General features: G+C 50.2%; 2 protein-coding genes across 2 annotated transcripts; both read left to right on the top strand.

Annotated features, from left to right (window-relative positions):
* Positions 1 to 473: 473 nt before the first annotated feature.
* Positions 474 to 3,599, top strand: NPFFR1 (neuropeptide FF receptor 1). Its single transcript, XM_074875701.1, has 3 exons — positions 474 to 1,418; positions 2,247 to 2,346; positions 2,696 to 3,599. Exons 1-3 carry the CDS (start codon positions 1,229 to 1,231, stop codon positions 3,498 to 3,500), a joined length of 1,095 nt encoding a protein of 364 aa, XP_074731802.1. The 5' UTR covers positions 474 to 1,228; the 3' UTR covers positions 3,501 to 3,599.
* A 275-nt stretch (positions 3,600 to 3,874) lies between these two features.
* PPA1 (inorganic pyrophosphatase 1) lies at positions 3,875 to 15,965 on the top strand. The gene is made up of 11 exons (XM_074874206.1): positions 3,875 to 3,984; positions 4,177 to 4,241; positions 7,030 to 7,083; positions 7,646 to 7,765; positions 9,753 to 9,839; positions 10,139 to 10,265; positions 10,787 to 10,914; positions 12,918 to 13,003; positions 13,236 to 13,305; positions 14,463 to 14,502; positions 15,627 to 15,965. The coding sequence occupies exons 1-11, from the start codon at positions 3,921 to 3,923 to the stop codon at positions 15,656 to 15,658; spliced, it is 873 nt and encodes a 290-aa protein (XP_074730307.1). The 5' UTR covers positions 3,875 to 3,920; the 3' UTR covers positions 15,659 to 15,965.
* Positions 15,966 to 16,199: the final 234 nt, after the last annotated feature.

Genomic DNA, 16,199 nt, shown 5'->3' with positions numbered 1-16,199 from the left:
TCTTGCCCCAGCAGCCCTGATGCTTCCCTGCCTCTCTGAGAGGTTCCTTCTCCCATGCCAGTGCTGCAAACCTCCCTGGCGCCTTTCTGAAGCCCCGCTGGAAATGTGCTGGCCGAATCCTGCTGGGCAGGGCCTCCCTGCATGCCAGCGCCTCGGGGAAACCGGCGGTCCCGGCGGCTGGGAAAAGCATCTTGGCTGGCAAGCTGAGCACCGGCACGGGGAGGGGGGATGACACGGCCGCCCACCATGCAGCAGCTTTGCAGTGTTTTCTCAGAGCAGGGCTGACCTGCAGGCAGTTAGGCTGAGCCTTAAAGCAAAAATATGCCTTTCCTTGCCTTAAAATTGCAGCCTGGGTTTGCCCGGAGGAAGTCCCATCACCGCTGCAGGCAGCTCCTGCCTGCACTCGGCATCCTCCCGCGTCCCTGCCTGCGTAAAGCTGGGGATACCCAAGGGTGGATGCTGCACAGCCTTGCTCCCCCTGCTAAATCTGTAGCGACAAAATGCCATCCCCTCCTCCATCAGAAGCTCTCAGGATCCCAGATAATGATCATAATTATGTATAAATATCACTTTGTATGTAAGGGGAGGGTAGGGTCTCCTTTGTTTCAGCCCACCTCCCTCAGGTACTGTGGCTTTGCCGGGGAGAAGATTTTAGAGGATGTCAAATTGCAAACCTCGAGCGCAAGGAGAAGCAGCAGCAGACACTCGGCAGCAGGGATGCTCCCAGGACGGCCGTGCTGGGGACCGCACGGATACAGCTCCTGCACAGCCGGAGTGTTGCAGTGTTGGGACGTGGATTTCTCTTCCTTGCATCACACCTAAAAAAAAAAATCTCATCAGAACAGCACGTCTTCTGGGCTGCTTTAATTCCTCATTAAAATAAAGATATAAAATAATAATGATATCAAATAATAATTCAGCTGAGGTGCTGCAATACCTTGGGCTGGATAACCCAAGGAGGAGGATACTTGTTGGGGCACTGAGATGATCCCAGCAGGACAAGTTGAGCCAGGCTGGGTGCTGGTATAAATATGAAAACCCACCTCTGGGGGCATTAAGAAATTAAGGGAATAATCGCTTTATCCTCTTCCAGCTTCATTTTCCTGCCTTCCCTTCCCCAGGCCCTTCCAACAGCACTTGGCCCAACTCCACCGCAAACGAGAGCCACCTCCTGAGGGAGAACTACACCTTCTCGGCGTACTACCAGCACTCCTCCCCCGTGGCCGCCATGTTCATCCTGGCCTACACCTTCATCTTCCTCATGTGCATGATCGGCAACATGCTGGTGTGCTTCATCGTGGTGAAGAACCGCCAGATGCGGACGGTCACCAACATGTTCATCCTCAACTTGGCCATCAGTGACCTGCTGGTGGGCATCTTCTGCATGCCCACCACCTTGGTGGACAACCTCATCACGGGTGAGCGGGGCAGTGGAAGGGCAAGATGCAAGGGGGGGTGAGAAAATCGTGGGGACCATCACCCACCTTCTGCCCCCCAAACACAAGGCCACCCTGTGGGTGATTTTTTGTTGAGGATGAGGAGGGGCAGTTGGTGGCCACTCAACATCTGATGAAACGTATAATTTAATTTAAAGCTACTATTTTAGGGGGGAAATATCCTCTTTTTTTGAGGTTTTGGACATTTTTGGCAAAATAAGTATGACCTTAATGCTGCATTTACATATTTAAACTTCAGCCATCCTCCATCAAGCAGCACTGAAAAAAACCCTCCTCTTCTTTCATCAATCTTTTCCTGTGCTGGCTCAGCTCTGCCTGTTGACCTTTCCAAAGATAAAAGGCAACATTGGCACAGTTGGTGAATTTTAGCACAGCAGTAGCCAGGGCATGGGGCAGAGTCTGTATTTATTACAGGGTGTGATTTATTTATCACCAACACCTTAGCATTGGGGTCAAGAAACAAGATGAAAGCTCCGATTGAGGATCCCAAGGTCAGTCCCCATGATAACAGCTCAAGCCCTGCGCAAGGGTAGGAGAAATGGCAACCACTGGGCTCCTTGGGTTTCTAAGAAGTGTAATATGCATCTTTTTAAACAATTTTTCTCCAAGCATCTGTACTGCTTGGATCTGTAAGGCCATCTCTATATGAGCCAAAAATGCAGCCCCCCCTTAGGAGCAGGATTTAGCATCCCCCAGCAATGACATGGTGGATGGGGACATCTAGAGGGAGTTGCTGATGGACCTGGCTGAGCTAAAGACACCTACAACCTCTGCCGTATCCCCTTGCAGGTTGGCCCTTTGACAACACCATGTGCAAAATGAGCGGCCTGGTGCAGGGCATGTCTGTCTCCGCCTCCATTTTCACACTGGTGGCCATCGCCGTGGAGAGGTACGCTGGCGTGGGCATGCAGGGACATGGGGACGAACCCACCCCCAGGGTGTTCTGGTGTCCCGTGCAGTTTCCATCATGGGAAAGCAACTGGGGATGTCAGGAGCGTGTCCCAGCTCTCCAGGAGAATCACAAAGCTGTCCATGAGGCATCCCAGCAAGGTGTCTTTCCCCACCTTGGGCTGAAAACACCAAAGCTGGAGAGATCCCAACCTATCTCTGACACCAAAAGCCATATGTAAAGAGCAACCCACCTTACCCTCCCTTCCCACACCCGTGTCCTGGCTGCCCTCCTTCCCCAGGGACATCCCACCAGATGCCCAAAGCCACCACCGTCTGCCCTCCCGCAGGTTTCGCTGCATCGTCCATCCCTTCCGGCAGAAGCTGACGCTGAGGAAAGCCCTGGTGACCATCGCCATCATCTGGGTGCTGGCCCTGATCATCATGTGCCCTGCCGCCATCACCCTGACCGTCACCAGGGAGGAGCACCACTTCATGGTGGACACCTACAACAACTCCTACCCCCTCTACTCCTGTTGGGAGGCCTGGCCTGAGACGGGGATGAGGAGGATCTACACCACCGTCCTCTTCTCCCACATCTACGTGGCCCCCCTCGCCCTCATCGTTGTCATGTATGCCCGCATCGCATTCAAGCTCTTCAAGTCAGCAGCGCCTGCCCATGGCCAAGAGGAGCCGGAGGGGAGGAGGGTCTCCCGGAGGAAGGCCAAGGTCATCAACATGCTCATCATTGTCGCCCTCTTCTTCACGCTCTCCTGGCTGCCCCTCTGGACACTGATGCTGCTGATGGACTACGGGCGGCTGAGCGAGGGCCAGCTCCACCTGGTCACCGTCTACGTCTTCCCCTTCGCCCACTGGTTGGCGTTTTTTAACAGCAGCGCCAACCCCATCATCTACGGCTACTTCAACGAGAACTTCCGACGGGGTTTCCAGGAGGCCTTCAGGGCCCCCTTTTGCTCACCCCACCGCCACCATCGTCACCGTGGGCCCTACACCCCCAGGAGCCACGGCCGTGGGCTCTTCTTTGGCGCCCGCAACCGTGTCTTCGCCCAGGCACGGGCCAGCGACTCGCCGCCGGCATCCGAGTCGGGCCCGTTGGCGCCACGCCACGCCGGCGTCCCCGCGTGGGATGGCTGAGCGGCCGCGGCCACCGGGCACCTCGGGACCAAGGGCTTGCGGGGTGGGGCATGGGGACTCGCTACGTCGCGGGCCGCGAGTCGCTGAAATAAAGGCACGTCCTGCTGATGCCATGTCCCTCTCTTGGCTCCTCCACTTCCCGCAGCAGCGCCGTCCCGGGTGCCACGGAGAACCACGCAGTCCTTTGCGGGACCACGCCACCATGCTGTGCCACGCTGCTGGGCTACCCGTCATCTTGCTGAGGAGGCCACGTCCCGCGCCACGCGGCCCCGCGCGCGCGTGTGCGCGCGCGGGGCCGCGTGGCGCGGGGCGTGGCCAGAGGCGCGGGTTTGGCGCATGCGTAGTGGCCACGCCGTGAGGCGGGGGGAGCGGCGCGTGGCGCATGCGCAGTGCGGCAGCCGGCGGGCTGAGCGCGGCACCATGGCCGGCTACAGCGTGGAGGAACGCGCCGCGCCCCACAGCCTGGAGTACCGGCTTTTCTTCAGTGAGTGCTCACCGCCTTCCTTCTCTTCTTTCCCCCACATCCTCCCGGCCCCGGGGGTTGGGGGGTGGTTGAGCTCCTCTGGAGGCGCCCCCGCAGCCTGAAGGTGCGCCCCTCACCTGAGGCGGCCCCTCAGGCAGGGCCTGGCGGGACGGCCCCTCAGGCCGGGGCTGACTCACTCTCCTTGCCTTGTAGAGGACGCCGCCGGGCGCTACATCTCTCCTTTCCACGATATCCCCATCTACGCGGATGCCGGCAAGGTAAGAGGGGAGAGGGGCTGGCTGCCTTGCGGGGAGCGAGGGCCACCAAAGCAGGTGGCTGGTGTGGCCTCGCTGGCCCGGGGACGGTGACAAGAGAAACCGCTGGAGCTCTGGGCCCTGGGGGTGAGTATGTTGTCAGTGCTCCTCAGGGAGTGCGGTCCTGCAGGCCTGAAATACCCGAGAGAGGCTCCTTACGTTGCTTCTCAGCAGCAGCACCCTAAGATGGCCAGATCTTGCAAATAATGGGTGCCCTTCTCTTGAGATCTCAGCCTCAGTTAGAGCGGTGTAGGAGAAGAGAACAGATGACCTCATTCTCGTATTTGTGTCTGAGATGTGAGTGCTTGTCTTTAACTTGTCCGTGAGGTCACATGAAAGTGTTTTGCATTAAAAGAAGCAGTTTTTGATTTAGCTAAATATCTACATCTGCTTCTATGGAGGTGTATGCTTAGGCTGCGTGATATTTCAGGCTTGGGTTTTGACTGCAATAAGGCCACTGTATGTCTGCTGGATAATCAGCAGCAGAACAGAAGGTGAGGACGTTAAATTCTTGCTGTAGCAGCTCCTGGGGACCTCTTGCCTCGCAAAAAGTGCAGGTGGGGAACTTGCCGCATGCAGTGATGCAGGGCTTTTACATCCTTCCGGCAGGCAGCGGTTAGTCAAATTAGGCTGTTGTGAATCACTGTCTGAAATGCCTCAGCTCTAGGAAATCAAAACGGCTGTGCTTCAGTTTTCACTGAATGCTTTTTCAGCAGTGGCTCGGGCTCTCTGGCTGTGTTCCTTACCTTTGTAGCTCATTTCTTCTTTTAACACGTACTGCAAAGCTCTGCAGCTTGAGAAACATAGTGGGTGAATTGTTCTAATGTTCGCGATAGAGAGGGGTAATTTGGAGGTAGGGAGCGGTCATGGAAAAGGAAAGAATTGAGAGATGAACCTCTAAAAAGTAGCTAATTGAGCTTTGAGGTGCAGGTGTTGTCAGAATACGCTTTGGGAAGTCTGAGGTGGTTTTTGCCTGCTCAGAAGGGAAGAAGTGGTTTATAATCATCACGGACAGTGGCGAAGCAGTTTCTGTGACCAACTGGGAAAGCAGTTTTCAAAAGCAGGTGTCAGAAACTCGGACAAGGAAAATCCAGATAATACTACGCTTTGCTTGCAGGGCAGGGTAGCGCATATCGGGGTGAGGAGGGTTCCTGCGGACTGGTAATGATTAACAAGGGAAACTGAACTACTGGTGTGCCTTCAGGCACTTGGTGCTGCTTGCCAGCATCTCGGTGCCAAGCCTTTAAGAGCAGCAAGTGCCGCTGAAGGTTGTAGTCCCCGAAGTTACACAATAGTGCTGATCACGTTAGACCTCTTTCTGTCGCTGGAGTGCCTGTGCAGAGACTTACTCGTTACTTAGCAGGTTCATTACCAGCTATGGTAGGGAGCCCAGCTTGGAGCAAAAGGTTGTCTTACTCTGTCTGGGCTCCTTGATCTTTATCCTTAGGCTTCTAAGACACTGAGAGGATTGCAGGATGTTTTTTTCAGTCTAGGTCTGGGATGTGCTGACCTTACCTCTACCTACGTGTCTTGGCATTGCAAAGGAATGGCCCTGGGCTACTCACTGGGTGTCTTGGTCCAACTGACAGATCTGCCTTGGTCTATGGGGAAACTGCAAACCTAACAAAGATGCACCCCCAAGTCATCCTTCCTTGCCTGCAAAGCTGTAAGCACCCTGCCTAACCAGTTCCGATTGCCTGATTCCTTTCCTCAAGTTATTTAAAAATAGTATATACCTTTTTACATATAAATTGCAAATGAGCAGTGACCCCTGGCAATTAAGGGGACGTAATAAACTTCTGTTAGGAAAGGGTGTGGGCCAAGTCAATGATGTAACAGCACTCATTGCACAATAGCAATCTTAATTATGGTGCAATACAGGTGTGAGGGATTTTGCAATGCTAATACTGCTTAATGTGGGGATTAGAAACTTTGTCGATGCTAGGGAGCAAGGTTTGACTTTTTATTAAAAGCCATAATCTCTTCAAAGAGCAAATGTTAAGGTTCAAGCATGAAAAGCTTGTTTTCTTGAAGAGGAGACTGACATTGAACTCTCAAGAGGCCTCTCAGTCCATCTGGAGTCAACAGGAGATGTTTTCATACATCACCTGTAAACTAGATACTGCAAGATGTGGTTCTGTGTTTCTCCCCCACACCTTTATCCTGACACCATGCCGCTAAAAAGGTCTGCTTTTATAGGAGTGTCAGCTTGGAGAGAAGGAGCTCGGGCATCTTTTCCTACTTCAAGACAGACTAGAATATCTGGGAGTGATGTTCTTGGTTGTTCAGGATAGTACATACTTACTCCTCTAAGCCTTGTTTCTTCTAAATTGCCAGAGTGGCTCTTGCTGTAATATTAAGTGCTTTGTATTTAATAAATATGCCTAAAAGCTCATTTTGTTACGTCCAGGATGGTTTGTGCGCAGCTGTCTTCGGTTCATTTAAACCCACTGTTCTGTAACCTGGGAACACCATGGAGGTGTTCGTAGGTGGCAACTGATGGAGCATGCGTGGGTAACTTCAGTCTAGCTTTTGCTGGTGTCTTTCATGGATTCAACTTTGATGACATGGAACTGACTGGACTACGGGATTTCTATCAGCTGTATCAAAATTGGCACTGGAACAAACAGGAAAAAAAAAGTTACGGTTTTCATGCAAACTGGCTGGCTTTCATGCTTACTTATACATGTTCTCTAGTTTAAAATGTGATCTTGAGATTCCTTGCCATTCACTGATACTTTGTTTTCTTCAGAATGTGTTCAACATGGTTGTGGAAGTACCTCGATGGACAAACGCTAAAATGGAGGTAACTGTATCACAATTCCTAGCTTAAGTGCTTGAGCTGACTAGTCTATTAATCTTTGGCTTCGTTGATTCTCTCCCCCTCACCTCCACATCCTGAAGCAGAGTGGGCTAACATTGGTGGCTCCATAAATGGCAAGAAAATAATTCAGCCCCAATAAATAAGGCCTTTCAAAACCTGCCATAGTGCCGGCATCATGTCAAGGAACCTCTCTAGATGTAGCTCTAACTTCCCATGTAAATACTCCCTTAATGCTAGAAGTCTAGGATGGAGGCAGAGACTTGCAGAAGTTGCAATAACTTAGTGTTCTTCTCTGGCTTCTGATTAAAGCAGCAGCTCATGGCTCTCAACCCCGCGTGCTTCTGACGTTTGCAAGTCTGCTGAAAACTATCCCAGGAGACGGCAATGCAACAGAAAGTGGAGTTGTCCAATGTCTGCTGTTGGCCTCGGGGTCAGCTCCTGGTCTCTTGCCTTGTCAGTTAGCAGTCAGCTTCATTTAAAAAAAAAAATCTCTTGTTTTTTCTTGGAGAGCAAAGTAGAGAGATTTATGTAACTTTCCTTTCAGATTGCAACAAAGGATCCCTTAAACCCAATTAAGCAAGATGTGAAGAAGGGAAAACTGCGCTATGTAGCGAACGTGTTTCCTCATAAGGGTTATATCTGGAATTACGGTGCTATCCCACAGGTACTGTAACTTGTCTCGGTGGCTCATCCTTTCTGGTGGGGAGGAGGGAGGATGCCTCTGTGTGTCTCTGACTACCACCAAATTAACGAGCGAGGCCAGCTGAAAGTCTGATCGCAGCATTTGCAGCTGCATGTGTAATCTTGCTAATAAAGAGAACCTGTCCAGAAAGCAGGGATAGTTTTAAGGAGAAATCTCAAGAGGTAGGCTTGTAGCTAATGCTGTAAATAAACTATTGAAAAATTTGAGGATGAGTGGCTGCTGTTAGTGAGGTACCTGCTGTGTGACTCCTCTTTTTGGCCACTGAGCAGTCCAGTTGGACAGTAGCTAGCAGGTCCTTGCCTTTTGATGAAAGAAGCTGTCGCTACACAAGGAAGATGAAGGTTCGTGATGGGCAGCTGGCAATGCGATGCCCTCAGTTCCTGCCTGGTGAAGCTTAAAGAGCTGAAGTTTTAAGTGAATGGTACAGGATCTCGGTGTATGACCTTAGACTGAATCTTTGCAGAAGATTTTTTTGTTGCAGCGAATTAGCTGATTGTTTTAGACTTCAGCTGTGGACAGTGAAAATCTTGAGTAGATCTGAAGACTCTCTTTCCTGTTTCTGCCCCGTATTGTTCAGGGTCTAAAACACACAGCTAGACTAATGTATTGACCTGTTGGATGGTAGAGGATGCCCTGATCTCAGTGTTGGATCTGAGAGAGGCACTCAGCAGTCCAGAGACCATGTGAGGCAGACGTCCACAGCTGCACAGACACGCTTTCCCCAAAAGAGCTGGCAAGGGGGGACAAACAGATGGACACACGCTCTTAACTGACTGGTGACTGCTAGATAAAGAGGAACTTTGAGCAAGGCTGTTTGGCTCTGATGGTCTCTGAGGTTTGAGTTTGCTTTAGAGAAAGAAATTTTCAGTGGCAGTTCACAGGGAAACACACTGAATTCTGTAATTCTAGTCTTGATAGTAGTGCATGTCATGTTTCCTCCAAGCGGCTTAAGACGGTGTTTCGAAGCTGAATTGTTTTCTACTGGGATGGATTCTGAAGCCAGTTCCTTTTTACAGCATTATGGCTTTTGAAACCTTCATGCAGTCATGTGTTAGTGGATCAAAGATGTTTATGCATCAAGGACAAGGGATTGAACTTAACCCTTCCTTGTAGGGAAGCGTGATAGCGATTGTGAAGAGTCCTTCAGCACCACCCAGGTTTCAGTACATCTTCTCGAAGGCTCTGGATGCATCACGAGGTCTTGACTATACTAGTCATATCCTGGCCTGCAGAGATTTGGGAAGAGTATTCCTGCTTTTTATATCTCAACAACCTTAGAGGTAGATGCTCCTTATGATGCAAGTGGGCACGGTGTCCTTTCACTCCTGATCAGAAGCGTGTTTTAAGTAGCTATTATTTTTGGAGGCCTAGCTCAAATGCCTTCTGGGATCCTGTCTTCCAACTTGGACTCACCACTGTGGGGGAGATGCACTAGGACACTGGGTAGCACAGGGTATGGGACTCCGCGTTCTTGTCACTGCTCCTAGCGTAACAATGTGTCTTTAATTGTTTAATTAAAAGGAAACAATACACCCTGTCTGTCTTCCATCTCTATTGGACTGCTATCTGGAGTTCAGGAAACTTCTGTTAAGAAATGAATAGGGAGAGGAACAGGCAGGCGGCCAAATCAATGACTGTTCTTTATAGATGTGAACTTCACCTTTATGCATCTGTGGAATGGAGGAGGAAGTCTGGAAACTTGTTGAAAAAAAGGTTTGTCCGTGGGAGGGAGCAGCTTACCCTTGGCAAGATAAGACCTTTTAACTTGGATTCAAACTGCATTTGCAGGCACAAGTGAAATAGTAGCCCAACCACTAGACCTGAAAGCAAGTGTGAAGTGGGCCATCATCTGTATCTTGGAGGCAATTGCATGCCTGAAATAAAACTGCTTTTTGTTTCCTCTTGAAACCTGAGAGTTCTTATTCCTGAGTGTGGGGTTTTTTTGCAGACTTGGGAAGACCCGGGTCACAAAGATGAGAATACTGGCTGCTGTGGAGATAATGATCCAATTGACGTGTGCGAAATTGGAAGCAAGGTAATGCACTCTAAAGGGTAACTGTCCTTTGAAACATGTAATTAGTCAACTATTCAGAGACATTATTCAGTTCTTAACTCCTCTGCCTTAAGAATATGGTGTTTCCCTCCGCTGCCTCTGGAGGTTGTTGATGAGATCATACAGCATGAGCCTTGTGAGCCAAGGCTTGTGAACCGATGATAAGCGGTAGCTCTTTTTGTGGTACCCGACTCCTTGCTGAACTCCCACAGCTTGCACAGCCTCCTGTTGTGCATTCCTGGGATGCATCAGTACAGACAACAACGTCTTTGTCCTTGCAGGTCTGCTCTCGAGGAGAAGTCATCAAAGTGAAGGTGCTGGGCACACTGGCACTGATTGATGAGGGAGAGACAGACTGGAAGATAATTGCTATCAACATTGAGGACCCTGAAGCAGACAACTATAATGGTGAGTAACAGGAGGGAGGAGCAAGCTTAGTACTCCCCTTTCTCCGTGAGAGCCCACAGGAAACTTTCAAGTCAGGACACGGGCTTGCTCCTTCTATGCCACGGTACTAATCAGATGTGAAACTGGAAGGACAGCAGAACAGGATGTTATCAGTCTTGTAGCAAAACATTTTACTGCTGTTTATCCCAAATTGTCAGTCCTCTGCACAGCCTGGCATCTCAGAGAAGAGGGTGGCTGTACAGCCTGTCCTCTGAGTGGAAGGAAAGGGATTGTCCAGTAAGTCTCTAATTGCAGCTGTTTAAATGTGCCCGTGCTCCTGGAGGCAGACAGGATATGCTGTGAAGATGAAAGACTAACTTTCCTGTGCAGATACCCACTTTGTGTCTTTCCTGTAACCTGTCTGAAATGTTGCTAAGGCTACTTGAGGAGGGGCTAAAAGAGGGGCAGCTCGGGAGAGCGGGGTAGCAGCTAAGTAGCTTCTGTTACTAGATCTGGCTAACAAACCTCTTCTCCCTGGCTAGATATCAATGATGTCAGAAGGATGAAACCTGGGTACTTAGAAGCTACAGTGGACTGGTTCAGAAGATACAAAGTACCTGATGGAAAGCCAGAAAACCAGTTTGCTTTTAATGGTGAATTTAAAGACAAGGTAGGATCACCTTTCTTGTCAGACCACACCTGGAATACTGTTCAGTTTTGGTCCCTGCCACACAAAAAAGATGTGGACAGGCTGGAGAGGGTCCAGAGAAGGGCCACAAAGATGATCAAGGAACTGGGAAGCCTCGCATGAGGAAAGTCTGTAAGAACTGGGTTTGTTCAGCCTCGAGAAGAGAAGGCTTAGGGGAGACTTTTATCACTGTGTTCCAGTATATAAAGGGTGGCTACAAAGAAGATGGAGACTCCCTTTTTACAAGGAGTCACATGGAAAAGATGAGGGGTAATGGGTACAAGTTACTCCTGGGGACACTCCAGTTGGACGCAAGAGGAAAATTTTTTCCCAATGAGAGCAGTCAGCCACCGGAATAATCTCCCCAGGGAAATGGTGGATTCGCCAACACTGGACACTTTTAAGATTCAGCTGGGTAGGGTGCTGGACCGTCTTGTCCAGACCGTGCTTTTGCCAAGAAAGGTTGAACCAGATGATCCTGGAGGTCCCTTCCAACCTGGTATTCTGTGATTACTGTGAGCATGCAAAGGCACGCTGTCCAAAAACTGAGCTCAAGGTGCGTGGGGACACGAGCGAGCAGTTGCTGAGAGAATGGATTTCTACGGGGCTGCTGATAGCTGACTTTATTCTTCCTGCTGTTTTTCCAACCTACCATTCAGCTTGTTTCCAGCCCAGTGCTTGCAGGAATACTAGGAGAAAAAGCATAGTGTTATCACCCTGCTGCTGTTGGATATTATCATTCATGTGGGATCACTTCAGGGCTGGGAGCCTCCGTGTCAGAACCAGGGTGGAAAGCACTGGGTTTATTTGCTCCTGCTCTGGAGCAGAGGGTGCTTGACCTCACCCTTTACCTGCCTTGCTCACTGTTCCGCTGCAGCCTGGTGCAAGTTGAAGTGAACTCAGGAGTTAAAATGCTTCTTCCTTCAGGCATAAAGCGTTCCCTCGCACCCTTTGAGTAAGGCTCTGCCTTGGCAGCGTTCTTCTGCCTCTTCTCTGGGTTGGGTCAGATAACTTGCTGCTCCTGAACGGGTGAAATCCTGCTTCTGCACCCTCCCTCCTGCCAGTCCGGGTGTGCTGTGAGCGGGTTAGTGAGGTGACTCAGCTCCCAGAGCTCCAGCGTTGGTGCAGAGAAGGGGTGGGCCTGCAGGGCCCCGAGTGGGAAGGAAGGGGTAAAGGGGGGCTAAAACGGAAGTCATGTGGGAGTGGACTTGTCCCCTTCAGCTGTAGCACAGCACGAGGTTGAGTGGGCTGGGACATCTCGCTGCCCCTCCAGATGGATGAAACTGAAATCAAGACCAAGGCGGAAAAGAGGGACAGAGAACCTCACGTGTGTTCCTGCAGTGTTTTATTTGGCTCTGTGTTGTATGAAACCAGGATATTTTTTGCTGGTGTTCGTGCTAACAAAGAATTGTGTGTGCTTCCTTCTCCGGCTGACAGGTTAATGCTTGAGCGTATACTACTTTTTTTAAGGAAAAAAAGCTGTGATATGTTTGGGAGCAGGTTCATTTTTAAATGGTTGCAATTCTAGATTAGGTGCGTGTGTCTTCCCGTTGGTCTGTGCAGCAGCTGAATGATTTGCCTGGAGTGACAGAAATCTCGCAGATAGGTTGGGATCAGCTACCTGCTGGAGACAAACAGAGGGCAGCAGGGTGGGGGGGCTTTTATAATGGAGCACTGGCTCGAGACTAGACTATCTACATTCAGTTTCTTTTGGCCTCAAGCTTGCTGGGTGACCTTGGCGTATACTCCCACCTTGAAAGTAAAACAATTCATATTGTAAAATCCCTGTTGTTTCAGCTGTTGCACGCTGGGAGGTTGCTGTTGTTCCTGAAAGGTGCAGTAATGGAAGAGGTCTCCCTTGAGTCAGAAACTATCTAAAAATCAGCCTATAAATACTGGCCTCTCGTTCCGTGTAACTGATAGTCTGGAGAGGATGGTCTAGTGCTTACATGTAACGTGATGTTTGTTCTCGTCTTCAACTTTAGGATTTTGCCATGAAGGTCATCAAATGTACTCACGAACACTGGAGAGCTTTAATAGCGAAGAAAACTGACGGAGGGGAGATCAGCTGGTAGGTTAATGCTTGTGGTCCTGTGCATGTTCCTTTCTCCTAAACAAGTAACCTTGAAACTTCCTGTCCTGAGTGGTGCCATGCTTTGTTAGCTGCTGGCTGTCTCTGCAGGCCTTCCCCTTCAACTTGGCAACTCTAACAATGATTCTGAATATCCCATTGTTATATTCCCCCATACTCCTGGGGGAGAGACTTGGCTTTCACGTTCTCACAAGCGACCTGTCTCTTCTAGCACAAATCTGACGGTGTCCGACAGCCCTTTCTGCTGTAGTCAAGAGTGTGCAAAAGCTACTGTGGATGCAGTAAGTACAAATTTGAGTGTCCTAACCCCAATGTTCGTATTGAGCAAAACAATACAATTTGTGTGGTACTGTAAACTGTCCTCTCTGTGTGAATAGCTCATTATACGCTCAGAATTTTTTGGATGACTGAACACAGCACCTGTTTCTGGTTAAATAGGATGGATGTGGAGCAAGCCAAACGTTCCTCCAGAGGCTTCTCCTTGCCCTTAGTCATCTGGGAGATGGAATCTAAAGTGGAGTTTGCATGAAGGACTAAACTTCTGAACCGTAGCTTGGCTGTCAGCTGTTCAGAGAGTGTTTTAAATATTTGGCCTTCCAAGAGCTTCACAGTGCAGGTCACTCTTTGAGAAAAGAAAGTAATTTCTGAGCGCCTTGTAGCCAGGGACTGTGCCTCCTTTGTGATGAAAGGCTTGAAGTTCCCAGTGCATTACTCCTATCCAGCTTCAGGACTTAACTGCATCTCCCTAGGCTTCTGAAGTACTGCTGTTGGCAACTTGAAAGGGGTTAGAGGAGTGGGACAGAAAAATCAAAATGCAAATGTTGCCTCAGCGTATGGAAATGTGACTGGAAACCAGAGTCTCTCTGTAGCCTTGCCGAGACGTTTTTTTAAACCACTGTCTTGGTTTTAAAAGTGCTTGTGTCCTCTGGTGGTATCCAAATTACTTTGTAAGTTTTTGAAAGTGCAACCCTGGTTGAGGATGTGTCACCAGCTGGGGACCCTTGTCTGTCTTCAGTTGTTAAATATCACGTGAAAGCTCTTCAGAGCAGTTTTCTGAGAACCCTACTTCTATTCCACTGTCACGCTGTAGGTTTTTAAAAAAGCAGGCTGCCTGCAGCTGTGTAGACGCTGGAGCGGTAACTGCTTGTGGTGAGAAGCAGATGGCACTGCAGCCTGTGCTTAGAGCAGAGCACCTCTGGCACGTAGGACGTCTGTGGAATGAGGAGGCTGTGGGGATGACGGGACTCGTGGTGCTGCACGTCAGCTCATTATCCCCTCGCAGCTGACCAGCACTGGCTGCCACAGACCAATTTATGCTGCTTAGATCTTAAACTGTGCTCCGTAAAGACTTGGGCAGCTCTAAACGCTGTAGTGAGCTTCAGGTGTAAGGTCAACCTCTGTCAACAGCTGCTGTCTGCTAATCTGCTTCTCGTTTCAGGCACCACCCTGTAAAGCTGCCAACCCGATCCCACCCGAAGGTACGTTTCAAAACCCACGTTTATGTTCCGATACTGAGTGGAGGCTTCCTCAAAGGAGTTATCAATAGGAAAATGAGGGTCTTAACTGGTAGCTGGGTCTGGCTCTAGCACTAGGAGAAACAAAGGGCCTTGTTGGGCCTAACTCATGTCAGTAGTGCTGTTTAATTCCTGAGTAACATCTGCTATTGCCTTACTTCCTTGTTTGGGTACGTGAGGCAGGTAAATGAGTGGTAAGTAGGAGACCTGGTGTGCTGTAGTTTGCTCCAGAAGAGCTTGGATTTATAGCAGGTCCTGAAAAAAGAGCACTGCAGAGGACTAAGTGCAGTGATAGCAGGTGAGCAGTTTCATTAGTTCCGGAAAAACTGGGGTTTCATCAGGATCCTCAGTGCAGGCAAGCTGAGGAAGGGAAGTACTCCCTGCCCGCACAGAGCAGAGGCAGAAAGCAGTTGTATGTTTGGTACTTCGGTTGCAGCTGAACCCACTGATCAGAGATTTGTCCCTGAACAAGTGGCCACTGCGAGCTGGTAACAAGCTCTTTGATGCCTCAGGACTTGACTCTGTAAGACAACAGCAGCTGTGGGAGGAATCCTCGCTCGGCTGTCATCTTTTCCTTCTGTGTGAGGTGGCGATGGGCACCTTGCACGTGAAATCTGGATGTTGCTGTAGCGGGGACAAGACCCGGGGTTGAGCTAATGACGGACGGTGTTGAGAACCCAAAGCTGTGTGGCAGAAAGAGGAGCTAGGCTGCTGTTTCCAATCTCCTCCTGGGTAATAAATCTGTGAAGAACTTGTCTTCCATGCAGGCATGAGAGGTGGAGGTAAAATGACTTTACCTCGGAGTCAGCTGAGCCAGAGGGGAGCCGAGCAGGCTCTGGCTTGCTGTCCTCGCCTGAACTGAGTCATGCATGGATGTTCCTAATGGCAGCCTGATCGAGGGCGACTTCAGGAAAACACATAAACAGGGCTACGCAGGAACCTGTTTGCTGTGTGGTGGGGTTGTTGACAGGAGCCAGAGGAAGCCCCTGTGCTGGGGGTGACGCCTGTGGTGCCCTGTGACTGCTTAATAAGTGGGTGGCTAACAGAGGACTTAACCCCCTCTTTTTTTTTTTTTCTGCCCCACACAGTTGACAGGTGGTTCTACTACCAGAAGAACTAAGGCCTGAGGATGGGGGGCGAGACAGTGGTGTCTTTCCCACGGAGGAGTCGCCACACGCAGGAATAGAGCAGAAAAATAGCTTCAGTGTCAACAAGAAGACCTTGCCTGTAACTTTGTTGATTAGAATTACATACCTAGCAGTGACGTGTCTGCTGCATCAAGGTCCTGTGGAGGCTGGAAGGCATAATTTATAAAATCAAAACACCCTGCTTGTGCGTGGTCGTACAGTGTACTTTGTAAATCGTGACAGAAGATCGCTCACCTGGTACGTGTATGGATGCTAGAAATAAAAACTACTGAAAGTGAACGCTGCGGGGCTCCCTCTCCTTTCCCTCCCTGTCCTGGTGCCCTGGAGCCCGTGGCTCTGTGCTGGGGGCTGTTAGTGCCCAGCGTTGTTTTGGGGGGACTGGGGGAGAATTCATCGGGTAAGGCAGTATCGTATCCCTCCCTTTGACTTGGGGCGGGCAGACCCGCCCGGGGCCGGCCTCGAACCCGCAGACTTCCAGAGCGGGGTGGCGGCCTCGAGCCCATGTCCTGCAGG

This window comes from Strix uralensis, chromosome 7, assembly GCF_047716275.1.
Source record: "Strix uralensis isolate ZFMK-TIS-50842 chromosome 7, bStrUra1, whole genome shotgun sequence".
NCBI lineage: Eukaryota > Metazoa > Chordata > Aves > Strigiformes > Strigidae > Strix > Strix uralensis.
The sequence above is the reverse complement of the archived record's forward strand: the minus strand, read 5'-3'. Positions and strand labels throughout refer to the sequence as shown.